The sequence below is a fragment of the Eleutherodactylus coqui genome, chromosome 11 (genome assembly GCF_035609145.1).
Source record: "Eleutherodactylus coqui strain aEleCoq1 chromosome 11, aEleCoq1.hap1, whole genome shotgun sequence".
Classification (NCBI taxonomy): Eukaryota; Metazoa; Chordata; class Amphibia; order Anura; family Eleutherodactylidae; genus Eleutherodactylus; species Eleutherodactylus coqui.
The window spans coordinates 11020933-11033992 of record NC_089847.1 but is presented as its reverse complement, the minus strand read 5'-3'; the positions used below and the strand labels follow the sequence as shown (position 1 = coordinate 11033992).

General features: G+C 42.3%; 1 protein-coding gene across 4 annotated transcripts in view; it reads left to right on the top strand.

Annotated features, from left to right (window-relative positions):
• Positions 1–13060, top strand: part of ZNF536 (zinc finger protein 536) — a 558339-nt gene that overhangs the window by 318908 nt on the left and 226371 nt on the right. For 3 of the 4 annotated variants that reach the window (XM_066584152.1, XM_066584155.1, XM_066584154.1), the window contains exon 6: positions 12135–12287. The exons of the other annotated variant lie outside the window; for it this stretch is intronic. In XM_066584152.1, coding sequence (XP_066440249.1) covers positions 12135–12287 — 153 coding nt within the window. The remainder of the gene's footprint in view (positions 1–12134; positions 12288–13060) is intronic. 4 annotated transcript variants of the gene reach the window in all.

The following is a 13060-nucleotide window of genomic DNA, read 5'->3' as shown; positions in this document are numbered from 1 at the left end:
GTCAGCAGCTCGCAGGCCGCGCAGCGTTGTCACCAGTCTGTTTGTTCCTTTTTTTTTTTTTATTTAGCTTCTACACAGATTTTTGGCATCATTTATACTCAGCAGCGAGAAATCAGCGGTGTTTGATTCTGATTAGCGATTTCCTTCTGTTTTTTTTTTTCTTAAAATAGTCCTTCCCTTAAACACATTTGTTGCCAATTCATAATAACGGCGATGTTTAACATGACCTTATATGGGCACGGCAAGAACAAAAAATCCTCGATCAATGCAGAAAATGATTCAGTGAAGTAGTAAATGTTACACCCCGGATTGTCAGGAAGCTGGTGGAAGAGTCGTTGATTATGATGGCTGGGAGTTGTAGTAATCTATGACATTTAGTGGTACAGTAAATGTTAAAGTGCTAAAAAAAAAGGGATTTATGTGTTTTTCCTTCTATTTGAGAATCTGATGATGTCATCAGGTTCCTTACGCAACCAAGTAGTATGTAAATAGTAGCATATCCTATCAAAGTTGGATTTAGATTGTAACCCTTTACATCTCTTCACATCTGTGCTAGAGGTTCCATTCAAAGCTTCCAGTGCTGATCCTTCCTAAATCCCCAGATGCAGTAACGCAGCATACTGCACTGTTTCATCCGGGACCATACAGGAGGGCAGGACGGGAGTTGCACTGAAGTTAATGAGGTTTGCCCAGTGCTGTTCATTTCCATCATTGGATGGATCTGGCATTCTGTTTTGCATTCCCATGACTGAATTCCGAACCAAAGGCCAACGATGGTATGAAAGTAGTTTGGGAAGTACTGTATATGAGTAGCTGTCATGTGACTGATACGTCTTTGTCCTTTTCTGCATCAGTCCCTCTATAACTGCAGAGAGAGGAACTGAACACTATGTAAACCAAGAACCACAGCAAATCTGGGTCAAGCGGGGTCGAAGTTAAAGCGGGTGCTGGTGGGTCCCAGAGCGTTGTGCAAACAAGCAACCTCATTGTTGCAAACCTGTTGGGGGGGGGGGGGGGGGGTGCAAAATTAAATGTTTACCCCAGTTGAAGGAAAGCCTTCCTACAGTTCCGGTATCCGGGCCTGGATGCAGGTACGTTATCACTGAATCACTGGACCAGAGATGGATTATATGGAATGACCACTAGATCACTAGCGATTTTATCTGGATCTCTAGGAAAGTGTTCTAAATCAGTGGATCAGCACATTTGGACGTTGAACATCCTGGTCTGACAACTTGGGACAGAGGTTAGTCCTATGCCGAGGGAAGCTAGCAAAATTTCCTAGTTGGCACCATTAGGCCCCTTTTACGCAGTATATTCCATGTCAAAATCAAAGTCATTTTCCCATACCATTTAATAGGAATACGTGCTGCAGTTATGGTAGGGTGTCTCAAAAGTGTGAAAACACCCATATAGAATGAAAATGGTTTGGCAGACGGTAATCCATACAAGCTGCGGGGGAAGCAGGACCAACATGACAGCCATTTTGAATGCACCATCTTGGATTGAAGTCGAATGTTCGCATGGGGAAGGTAGTGGTTGGTCACATGACCTAACAAGGTACCCCCCCCCCCCCTCCCCTGCAGCTTGTATGCAAAATTGTATCTCCATCTGCCCAACTGTTTTCATTCTATTTGGGTTCCTCCGCACTATATAATATATACACTTTCTTGTCTGTACAGTTAATACAATAAATCATTTTTACGGGCCAATATGTTATATAATAATGCTGATTTCAGTTAAAATAAATGCATTTAGGTTTTATTTATTTTCTCTTTTTATCCTTAAGTTCTCCCCCCTCCCCCATTCATGTTCAATAGCTCCATTATCAAAAACCTCGATTTTCTTCCCCTGTAGGGAGAACATACAGAGACAGAATAAAAAAAATGGTTGCGCTGTGATTTGTATCCACCCTTTACTTTGAATGGTTAAAAAATGCAGGTCGAGAAATAAAGAAAGGATTAGGATTTCTCCGGTCCCACTAAGTGCAGATTTCCTGCCTCCCAGCTACCAGGCCCCAATTTGTAGACCTCAGAATACATCTCTTACAAAGTGCCGTCATTTCACATGGTTAATTCAGACACTTACAAGTCGGGGAGATTTCGAGGCTCCCGTTTCCTTTTTTTTTTTTTTTTTGCAGGCCTCTCATTTAATATTTGCTTTTTAGCAATAAATGCTGCTGGAGATTTTTTTTTTCTCTCTCTTTCTGGAAAAGTTAATAAAGTTAATGAAATATATTGAAATAAATTCAATACTTGAAATTAATCATTGACTTTTCCACCGGAATAATGCAAGTAATTTGTTGTTATGGATTCGCGGCTCCTGGAATTACAGTCTGGGTCTGGCAGGAAAATAAAAAATAAAATATAAAAATATACAGTAAGATGTCGATAATCTACCGTACGGGGATCTGGGGGGATCGGAAGCTGCCCTGGGGTCTGGCAGTTTAGCAGGAGGAGCGCAGCCAAAGGGCAACATACATGTAGCAGAAAAACTCCAAATAGTAGTCAAAGTTTTAAAATCTTCTTTTCTGCTCCACTTTATCAAAATGATGAAGTCCGATGAAGCAGTTTAGTGAGATTCCAATATTGGGACAATTTTGGCTATTTTGTTTGTTCTTACTTTTTCGTTTGTTTCTTATATATTTGATTATTTTCTCATATATCTGTGTGTGTGCTCCAGGAGTTGATCATTTCTACTCTATGTCCTGGATATACTGTAGAGCATGAGGCCAAGTAAGTAGAGAGGAGCGAGTAGTGACCTTGGTCGAGTATCTGCACGCTCGTCTCTATTGATGCGGCTGCCTGCGGGGGGCAGGAAGCAGCGGGGGAGAGCGGGGAGGAACAGAGGGGAGATCCCTCTCTCCCCCCTACTCCCCTCTGCTCACCGCTGCAACTCACCTGTCACCCACACCGGCAGCCGAATCTTTAGAGACGGGCAGGGAGATACTCGACTAAGGCACTACTCGCTTGAGTAATGTGCCTTAGTGAGTATACTCGCTCATCTCTACAAGTAAGGCCGCCTGCAGACGAGCGGGTCAGATCCGGCGGCGAGGATTCTCGCCGCGCGATCCGACCCGAGCGCCTGCAGGGACGAGCGCGTACTCACCCGCGCCCGGCGGCCCCGGCTCTTTCATGTGCCGGCTGCCGGGCAGCAGCGCATGCGCAGACCGGAGCCGGCGGCCGGGTGAGTGACGTTTCTCACAAAAATAGGACATGCCGCGGTTTGTTTGCCGCGCGAGATTTCGCGCGGCCAAACCGCGGCCATCTGCATAGGAGTGCGTATTGTAATGCACTCCTATGCAGGCTTTCAGTGGCGGAAATCCCGCCGCGGGATTTCCGCCCGTGTGCAGGTGGCCTAAGGGTGCCTTTACACATTGACATTAAAGTAGTTACAGGACTGCGTAAAAGTTTAAGCAGGAGTGGAAAAAATGTTGCAAAGTCCGAATTTTTTTTTTCAAAATAGAAGATGTATGATTGAGTGTAAATGTACTCTGCAGCAGGACAACAACCCCAAATATAAAGCCAATGTCATTAACAACTGTCTGCAGCATAAAGAAGAACAAGAAGTCCTGGAAGTGATGATACAGCTCCTACAGACCCCCGGTCTCATCATCATCCAGTCTAAGATACATGTAGGGGTGCAGCACTCAGGAACTCAGGTGCTGCACCCGTATATGTATCTTGGTCTGAATATTGAGGGCTGAGGAGTCTAAAGCCCTATACTACAGAGCCAGCACAAGGATTGGAGCGACAGAAGAGACAGAAGATCTGTGCTTAGTTCTCCAAGATGTCTGGAACAACCTACCTGTTGAATTCCTTCAAAAACTGTGTGCAAGTGTACCTAGAAGAACTAATGCTACTTTGAAGCCAAAGTGAGGTCACATCAAATATTGCCCGAAATATCTCTACAATGAGCGATTTTGGGTGAACGATCCCCGGCCCGCTCCGCCCTCATTCACTTGACACCGGTGTAAAGCACAGCAGTGATAGTCGGTGCTATAGCTGTCGGGGGCTTATGCACCCAGCAGTCGTACCGTGTAAAGGTACCTTAGGTATTTTAGTAATTCCCAAAATCTATTAATACTTCTATTTTTGAACGCATTTTACTATGCAGCATTTTTTCCACACTTGCCAAAAACTTTCACCCAGTACTGTATATGCTGAAGTAACCAAATGGTTGCAGCTTCAGCCTTCCAAAATGTTTCCTATATCTGATCACTGGTGGATACATTGATAAATATCAGCAACTTTGTTGCCTATTTAAACCTAGTGGCATTAATAACCCCCCGATACCAGCATCCCGTATTCACTCACGTGGGCGGTAAGGTTGCACATGTATGTCTAGTATCCATACTACCAAAGCTTGAGATAAAATATCCTTAAATTGTATCTACAATTCTTTGCTCAGCCTATAGAATGTCCTTTAAGTCACAACACATCCACAGCCATTAGATAAGATGCAAATTCCACCTCTTTTAAGTGATAAAGATGGCGACCTGCAGCTTTGTATTGTGCAGAAGACACCAATGGTTCTTTATTCATGAGCGCCAGAAGAACTCGTTCTCCGTAAGAAGCTTATAGCATGGGATATCTTAAAGGCCACATCTCCTGGCCACCCACATACCACTATGTGTGTGTCTGGGGCCTTTGTTGATTCTTATAAAGCCTTCTCAATTGTCTCACTATGTCATTACCATATCTACTTGGATTCATAAAAAAAAAATATAAAAAAATAAAAACCATCCAAATTATGTTTTGTCCTCCCCTATAAAATTTTCACTTTATATCTTCAAGCTGTTTGTCCTCAAAATTTAGGTTTATGCCAAGGAACAGATTTACACAGCGTTCGTTTCCTTCGACTCCGTGTTTATAAGTCAAAAATATTCAGTAAAGAAATTTTAAAAAATGACGTAAAAACTTTCACCAACTCAAGTCGGTTTTCTCATTTACGGCCTTGAAGATGTTAAACTTTAACAAGCCAATTCCATAAACAGTTCTACAAACACTTAAATTACCCCATGATGTACGGCTTTTTGTGTCATATCTATTTGTAAACCATGTCAAAGGCAGATTTAAAATGTTTATGCCGTATTTATGTAATTTTATTACTGCAAATTGAATCTATCTAAACAGCCCTCCTTACCGAGAGAAGATCCTTATGAGGTTGGGTGGTTTTCTCAGGCATACATCCCTCATTATCCTACTCATGGCCCCTGACTCTAGAGGAGCGCCCCTCGTTAATAAAGAGGCCTTGCTGTGCTGAGAACATATAAGTATTCATTACCCGATATAATATTACAATCTCTTGATGTGGAAAGGTATCAAAATTCCAGATTCCTCACAGCTTCCATGGAACCAGTCAACAAAGCCTCTGCAGCTCCGGAAACTACATGTGCAATACTTCCGAAATACTTTCCATGACCATGAACACCATTCTTTATACTCGAACATCCAGGCAATTAAAAGGTCAATTTTCTGTCTTGCATAAGATTTAGGGTTCTTTGTTACTGTTGAAGGAACGCCCCAGGTAGAAATTATAATTTTTGCTATGTCTAGTATAAGACCTGAAGGGGAGGAGCATGGCATGGATTCAAAAACATCAAAAACAGCATCTTTGTCATGCCCCACCCCCTAAGGCCCTGAAGGACCTAAGGGTCCTTTTAGATGAGCAATTCTGGTTTGAACAAGTCATCGCTGACTCGTTTGCACTCGTGCAGCCTGTTTGGACAGGTAAATGCATCGTTGGCTCGTCCAAACGAGAATCGTTCAGTCCCTGTATAAATGAATGAGAGGGACTGAACTGCACGAGCGATATTTAAACTGAATGATAAGCGAATGAGCCGACTATGGTTTTTATGCCTGCGTAAAATGAACGTTCTGCTCTGTTTAAAAGTACCCTAAAGTGGATTTCAAAGCACCAATAAGAGCCCTTGTGTCATGCCCCGCCCCCTCCGGTCTTGTACAAGCTAAGGGGGTGGGGAGTATGAGTCAGGGTTTCAAAAACAGAGTATCCTTGTGTCATGCCCCGCCCCCTCAGACCCTGCACTAGACTTAGCACATTTACTTGGCATTATCCTCTAATCTATGTGGCCGTGATACTACAATTAGTGTTCTTTCATTATTAGGAGACCTCCTTCTAGAAATCGGTGACGTTCTAGCAGAGCAGGAGCAACGAAGTCAAATTCACCATTGGCATGCGAGTCTGTCAGAAGACTACAAGTGATCTTTATGGTGGTTGTCTATGGAGCGTAAGACCAAGGGCCCAGATAACATAGCTGCAGACCATGTGGCTACTATTGGGCCCTTTGAGAGAGGGGACCCCAGCTCTGATTGTACCATCCCTTTTGCTACTGAGTATGGAATGGGAAACAAACACCAGGCCCTCCTGTCCTAGGTGGCATAATTGGACATCATGATGGGGGGCCCATTTAAGTTGTTTTCTATGGGGACTCATCAATTCTATGTACGCCATTGCCCCTGCCTCCTCTAGCTTCCTATTTCCTGACACGACCCACAAGATCACTTGCTGTCATCATGTTTTCCTACAGTATTCTACCCATCTTCTGTACGCCGCTCCCGTAATTCTATATTGAAACCATGTAATCACAGTTTGGCTTACTGCCATAACTATCACAAAACCATGACCATATGGAACATTTTTGCAAAATTGCAGCAAAGCCATAGGAATTTGACATAGTTTTGCAGTAGTTGTAGCAGAAAAAACCTACAATGTCTGAATATACTCTAACATAGCCCCTTGTTACCTTTTTTCATTTCATTCAAGTCTTTGTCTTCCCCCATAGAGCCCCCAGCAGATATTGTTTCCCTTAACCCTAACAGAGACCTTACACAGATTTACTGCCCCGGCTACCTTATGACCCCCTGTCCCCTGCCTCCTACATTGCCCCTTCCAAATACACTTTATATTTAAAAGGAAAGGGGCCAATTCTGACTTTTGGTATGGGGCCCAATTATTTCAATGTATGCCCCTGCCTAACACACAGACTGTTCTAAACTATCTTGTGCCTAGTGATAGTCCTTAGCTATTCTTACCACATATAGATTCAACTATTGGGGTTTTCTGGGGCTTTTAAAAAATGCCCAGGCTTAAAGTTGTGTAAAATAAAGAAAAAGCACATAATCACCTACTCCAGCGGCTCCCTATCCAGCACTGGAGCCTTGGTGCCACTCAGAACAAGCTCGTGGGTCGTTATGTATCGTTCGTTGTGCACGTGGCCACTCAGCCAGTCACAGGTCTTCTATGACTGCTAAAAGCCATGATTGGCCAGGTGGTCACATTCATAATGCATGGCATGTAACTGCCCGCTGGTTTCTTCCAGATTCCAGGTGACAATCACCAAGGCTCAAGCGCCGGGCAGGAGGAGTTGGGTATGCACTTTTTCATTATTTTACATAATTTTAAACCAAGGAACTTTCTAAAGTCCCAGAAACGCCTTTCATAACGAAGAAACTATAAGACACGGTTGCTTTGTTCTAGAAACAGCCACCATACCTGTTCATGACTTGTGTATGGTAAAGCAACTAAGCTCCATTGCAGTGTATGGAGCTGAGCTGCAATACCACACACAACCTGTGGACAGGCTTAGCGCTGTTGTCCGTAACTAGGCAGCCATGTTTTTCAAATTCTGAACAACATGTTTAAGTTAGAGCTTAAATACAAGGACCTGTTCATATCAGCATTGGACTTCCATTCGGAGCCTTCGTTCCTTATTTACAAAAATTCCGGAAAGCTGGATACCAAATGGAACCCATTATAGTCGATGGGTTAGTTCGGTGCCATTCGGTCCCATCATGTGACGGTTCCGTTTGGCCAGGGGGGGTTTGTTTCCCTCCTCTCATAATGGAGCCAAAAAATGGCCCCCCGAAGTGTAAGTGTAAACGAGCTCTAATGGTTTTTTCCCCTATATCATACTATCTGCTTCCCTGATACCATAACGGCCCTTGTGGATCTGTTGCAAATCATCAACTTCTCCGATGGCCCCGGTATTTTTAATTGAAAAGTGAAAAGAAAAAACTGGTTTCATAGAAGATGAAATTTTATTCCTTCACTAATTTCAAGGTATTTGGAAACCAACCCAAGTGCTAGAATGTAATTTATTAATGTAGCCTCTTTTTTTTAACAAATATTCCACGGATCACGACATTTCTATCCTTCGCTACCTTTAAGGTATTTTTGGAATAAACTTTTTTTTTTTTTTGTTAATAGGCTCTTTAAATTCCCAGCTTGGAAACTCTCCCCCTAAACCCGTCGTCAGGCTGATCATCCACTTATTTATTTTTATCCCGTCTATACAATTACATTGTCATTTACGAACAATTCTTGAAGCAAGGAATGTTTTACGCCGACCGTGCATGAAAGAATTTTTTTTTTTTTTCTTGAACGGGTCCTAGTTAATTTTCCAGCTGTGTAAATATTGATAAGATAACAATAGAATTTGTTCCCGACACATATGCCTGAATCAATTCAATGAAGTAATGTTCCCGTGCTAGCATTAATTAAACTGCTAGCATTCGAAAGCTATTAATGATCAATACGGGCTATAGAGCGGACGTATACCCGTGTGCGTTTATATGCCTTTAGTGCCAAATACTGTTTACATAGAGGTATCGCCGACGAGCAGCGCCGTGAAGGCAGCTGGTCCATTTAAAAATGTATCTTAAAAAAGGGAATAAAGGCGAATCCTATTTATAATATTCTATGTGGAACGAAGATGAAATTCCTTTCAATATAAATACAAAAAAGGCCATTTTTTATTGGGTCTTTAGCCATTTTTGTTTGCATTTCGCTAATATTGTTAACCATTCGAGGCCTTCTATTTTTGAAATTTCATCCAAATATTTTCTATCGTGCTCTATCCCATTGTCTCACATGCGTGCCTTCACACCATTCACTTCAGAGCCGGAGATAGCCGAGAGCTTGAACTGGCCATTTGCACCCATCCATGTGCTGTCCGATATTCATTGACCGTGTACATTACACATACTATTCTCATTAGTTAAAATAGACAGCAGGACTTACAGCAATTTTTTTCTGGTCTGTGTGAAAAATTGGCCATGTGGATAGCCTCACCGGCTATTATGAGGCCTTGGGCTATGCATGGAATATAAGGCCATTGAATAGGCTCTTAGTGGTTCAAAAGTGGACTACATACTATGCATATCATCAGTTTTTTCACCTTTATTATTCCTCCTCCCTTGAAATCTTTGTGCTTTTCTTGCAAATAATCCTACTTTGTCACATGTAGCATATAAGCCCATTACATGGTGAGCAGGGCTGCTCGAGAGACTCTGCCGGCCAATCAATTCACTAATAAGCTATATATGTCATTGAGCCACGTGTGGCACAGAGTGTTAAGGCAGCAGAAATGCAGTCCTAAGCTCTCGCTCACGACCTGAAGGTTACAGGTTAAATCCCCGTGTGGGTCAGGTAGCCGACTCAAGGTTGACTCAGCCTTCCATCCTTCTGAGGTCGGTAAAATGAGTACCCAGCTTGCAGGGGGGTAAAAAGATGACTGGGGAAGGCAATGGCAAACCACCCCGCAAAAATAGTCTGCCGAGAAAATGACCTCACCCAAGGAGTCGGTCATGACTCGGTGCTTGCACCAGGGGACTTTACCTCATGTCAAGGTAGACTTGGACATGTCCTTCCTAAATATGGAGGATTTCAGAGCTTTCATGGCCCCCAAAGGAAAGGAATACAAAATAAAAGCACTAAGGGTATGTGCTCATGGTGGTATATGGTGCAGATTTTTCCGCAATTTTTTCTAAAAACCACAGCCGAAATCTCAGGTGAGCTGTGGATTTCTGCCATGGTTATGCAAATTGGTTGCAGACCTGCATGCGAATTTAGCCCTTTATGATAGACAAATCCGCATGTCGAATTCCTAATGAGGGTTCTGTGTTGAAATGACACAGAGTCCCTTTGAAAAAGTCCACGTGGTTTTTATATTTGGAAATTTGTGGAAAGATTCTGTGCCGTATAGACTACAGTGTGGATTCTCATTGAATGTAATGGGATGTGAATATGCTGTGGAATCAGACATGGACTTGATGTGGATTCAGCGTCAAATTCTACCGCAAAAATTTGGCTATGTACTACAATGCTGTAGATCAAGTTATCATGGTGCACCAGTCATGTTAATGATTGCTACATATGTACCTGTTTGGGGCACAGAGTTGTTTTTGGTCTCCGTTTATTTTTTAGTGATGAAAGGAGGGCATATTGGGGGCTCCTCAATAAAACTTTGCACACGTCTTTGATATTAATGAGGTAGTTGAAGTAACCGTGGTCATAACTAAAAAGCGGCAGGCATAGCAACTACTATGGGGCCAAGAAGCGAAGGGGCGCAAATGCATTGTTAAAAAAGTCACAGAGGTGCTTTTATGGGGAAGAAGATAGATTGGGGTTATATAATGAAATGCATTCTTCCAATCTCCCATACACATGCAGGAGAAAGGGTAAGGGCCATGTTCTTCATTGGACGACTGTCAGGCGCAAAAGTACCTGACAGCTATCCTAGTGATAATCGCTCCAGTACTTTCACGCAGGAGCAATGATCGCTCAGTGAAGGGAGGTGGAGTAGACTGGAGAACGCTCCCGCCTCCATTCAAAGTAAACAGGCAGTCATTCATAGATGAATGGATGCTTGTTTACACAAGCCAATCGTCATTTGACTTTTATGCCTTCACAATCCGAATGCCAAACAAATTATTGTTGGTCGTTCGGATCATGCTGACATTTACACTGAACGGTTATCGTTCCTATTCCTGCATTCCACTGAGAAGGTAAAGGATTCTGTATGTTGAAATCCAACACGCCTGACTCTTCTTTCGTCAAACATCTGGTATCGAGGAAGTTTTGGGACACCACCATACACATTCGATAAACAGCGGGTTTTGCCAAGATTCATCTAATGCGTATGACTACCCTACGGGGAGAAGGAAAAGAGCAATGATTATAGTCATTATCATTGTCCATCTCTTGAAGAGTTGTACTAGTGGTCATTGTAGACTGGATCCCACCATTGTAGACTTTCCACACTCCTGGAGATATCTCCATGACATCACTGGTTTCTAGTGAACTGACAAATGGCTATAAGGGATTCACACTACAAACATGACTACTTTTTAGCAATGTTTTGTAAATGTTCCAAGCCACTAATGTCACATGACACGTTTTCAAATTTTTTTCTATGGGAACAGTCAGATATCACAAGTACAGATAACATAAGGGATGTAATTTCCGTACAAACAAGAGTCCCAGAATGAATCACTGAATTGTTATCAGAGGAGCTGAGTTTCTGAGGGGCCATGTGTTATATCATGTACCCCCTATACAACCAGGACGTTTTTCTTTTTAAGCTCCTCTCATTTTGCACTTGGGGGTTGGGGTGGGGGGAGGGTTAATTTACAGTTATGCTTCTGAATATATCATATTGATGTCCTTCTATTAAACGGTGTGTCATAGTCTTATGAGTCTTATTGTTTAGCTTCAGGGAATCAAGATAATCTAATCTGACTGAAAAGATAAAAAAGAAAATGAAAAAGTTACATAATTAGAAGAAATGCAAAATTAGAATTGTGAATCAAAAATACTTCAATCAGATATTTTTGTAGCCCTTATCAGATAGAGTTTCATTTTCAATATTCTATCTTGGGATTTTCCAAAATTGGGCAAAAATTACAGTAACATTAGGGGGTGATCCAGTATAACTCTAGATGCTCGTATTTAGATTTTGGCATTTAACATCCCCCTCACGTTGATTAGATCCAAGGGACTAATTGATCACAATCATGTAAGGTAAAAATAATGTTACATGATTATCTGGAGTTCTTCTAATTTCCAACTTTTGGGTTTTTTGGTGCCTAGAAAAAAAATTCCAGGCATCTGCCTCCACAGCTGGTTCTTTTCTTCTAAAACTCCGTTCACTATTAAGATACCATATGCTGCTTAAAATAATGATTAAAAAGATGAAATTATCCCCAAGAATCACAATCACAAGAATTGACAGAACAAATGAAACAGACAGGCAGAGTACTGATACCGTCCCTGCTATAATTAAACAGCGTCTGGCTGAAGTGATGTTAGAAGTGATCGTCTCTGTGTTACAGATATGGGGGACGACACTGGAAGATGTACAGGAGCACAACAACAAGCTATGATGAGGGACAGAAACCTTGGCTCAGCTATGAAGGACTGTCCTTACTGTGGGAAAACCTTTAGGACTTCACATCACCTAAAGGTGCATTTGAGGATACACACAGGTAAGACCTAAACCCAGTTCAAGATCGTAACTTTTACCTTGAATTTGGTTTTTGCGTGAGGTCTCATGTCTATACTAGAAGTAGGGCTCTACTGTGTTTAATGGAAAGCCATCACCAGACCAGGGAGTCCACCTACTCATGTGGAACACTTCCATGCCCAGTATGTTCTCAGGGTACTCATGAGAGGGTCACCACCAGACCAGGGAGTCCAGCTACTTGTGTCGAACACCTCCATGCCCAATACATTCTCAGCAAAGTTCCCACGAGAGGATCACTGCCAGACCAGGGAGTCCACCTACTTGTTTGGAACGCTTCCATGCTCAATACATTCTCAGTCAGATATTCATGAGAGGGCCACTGCCAGACCAGGAAGTCCCTAAAACACTTCCATAGTCAATATATTTTCAGCCAGGTTCTCATGAGAGGATCTCCACTAGATCAGGGAGTCCACCTACTTGTGGCCAAGGAAATGGTCTTACGGCATCAAGTTAAAGGATCATTTATTTGGATGAAATTGTGGTTGACAGACAATATTAATTAGATGCCTAACCAACACTGAATGTGGAGAGACATTTGCCTATCCTTTTGACAAAGATCTGTGAACATTATCCTGCCTCTTCTTTTTAGAGAAGACAAGGACTGTGCTTATCACAAGAAACCTTCCCAGCATTTTTTAACTCTCCTTATACATCAGTAATCACATCTGGTCATTTTAATAACTTGTTGTCTCTCCACTAACCAAATGATTATCTGTCTAATTATTGTATCAGATA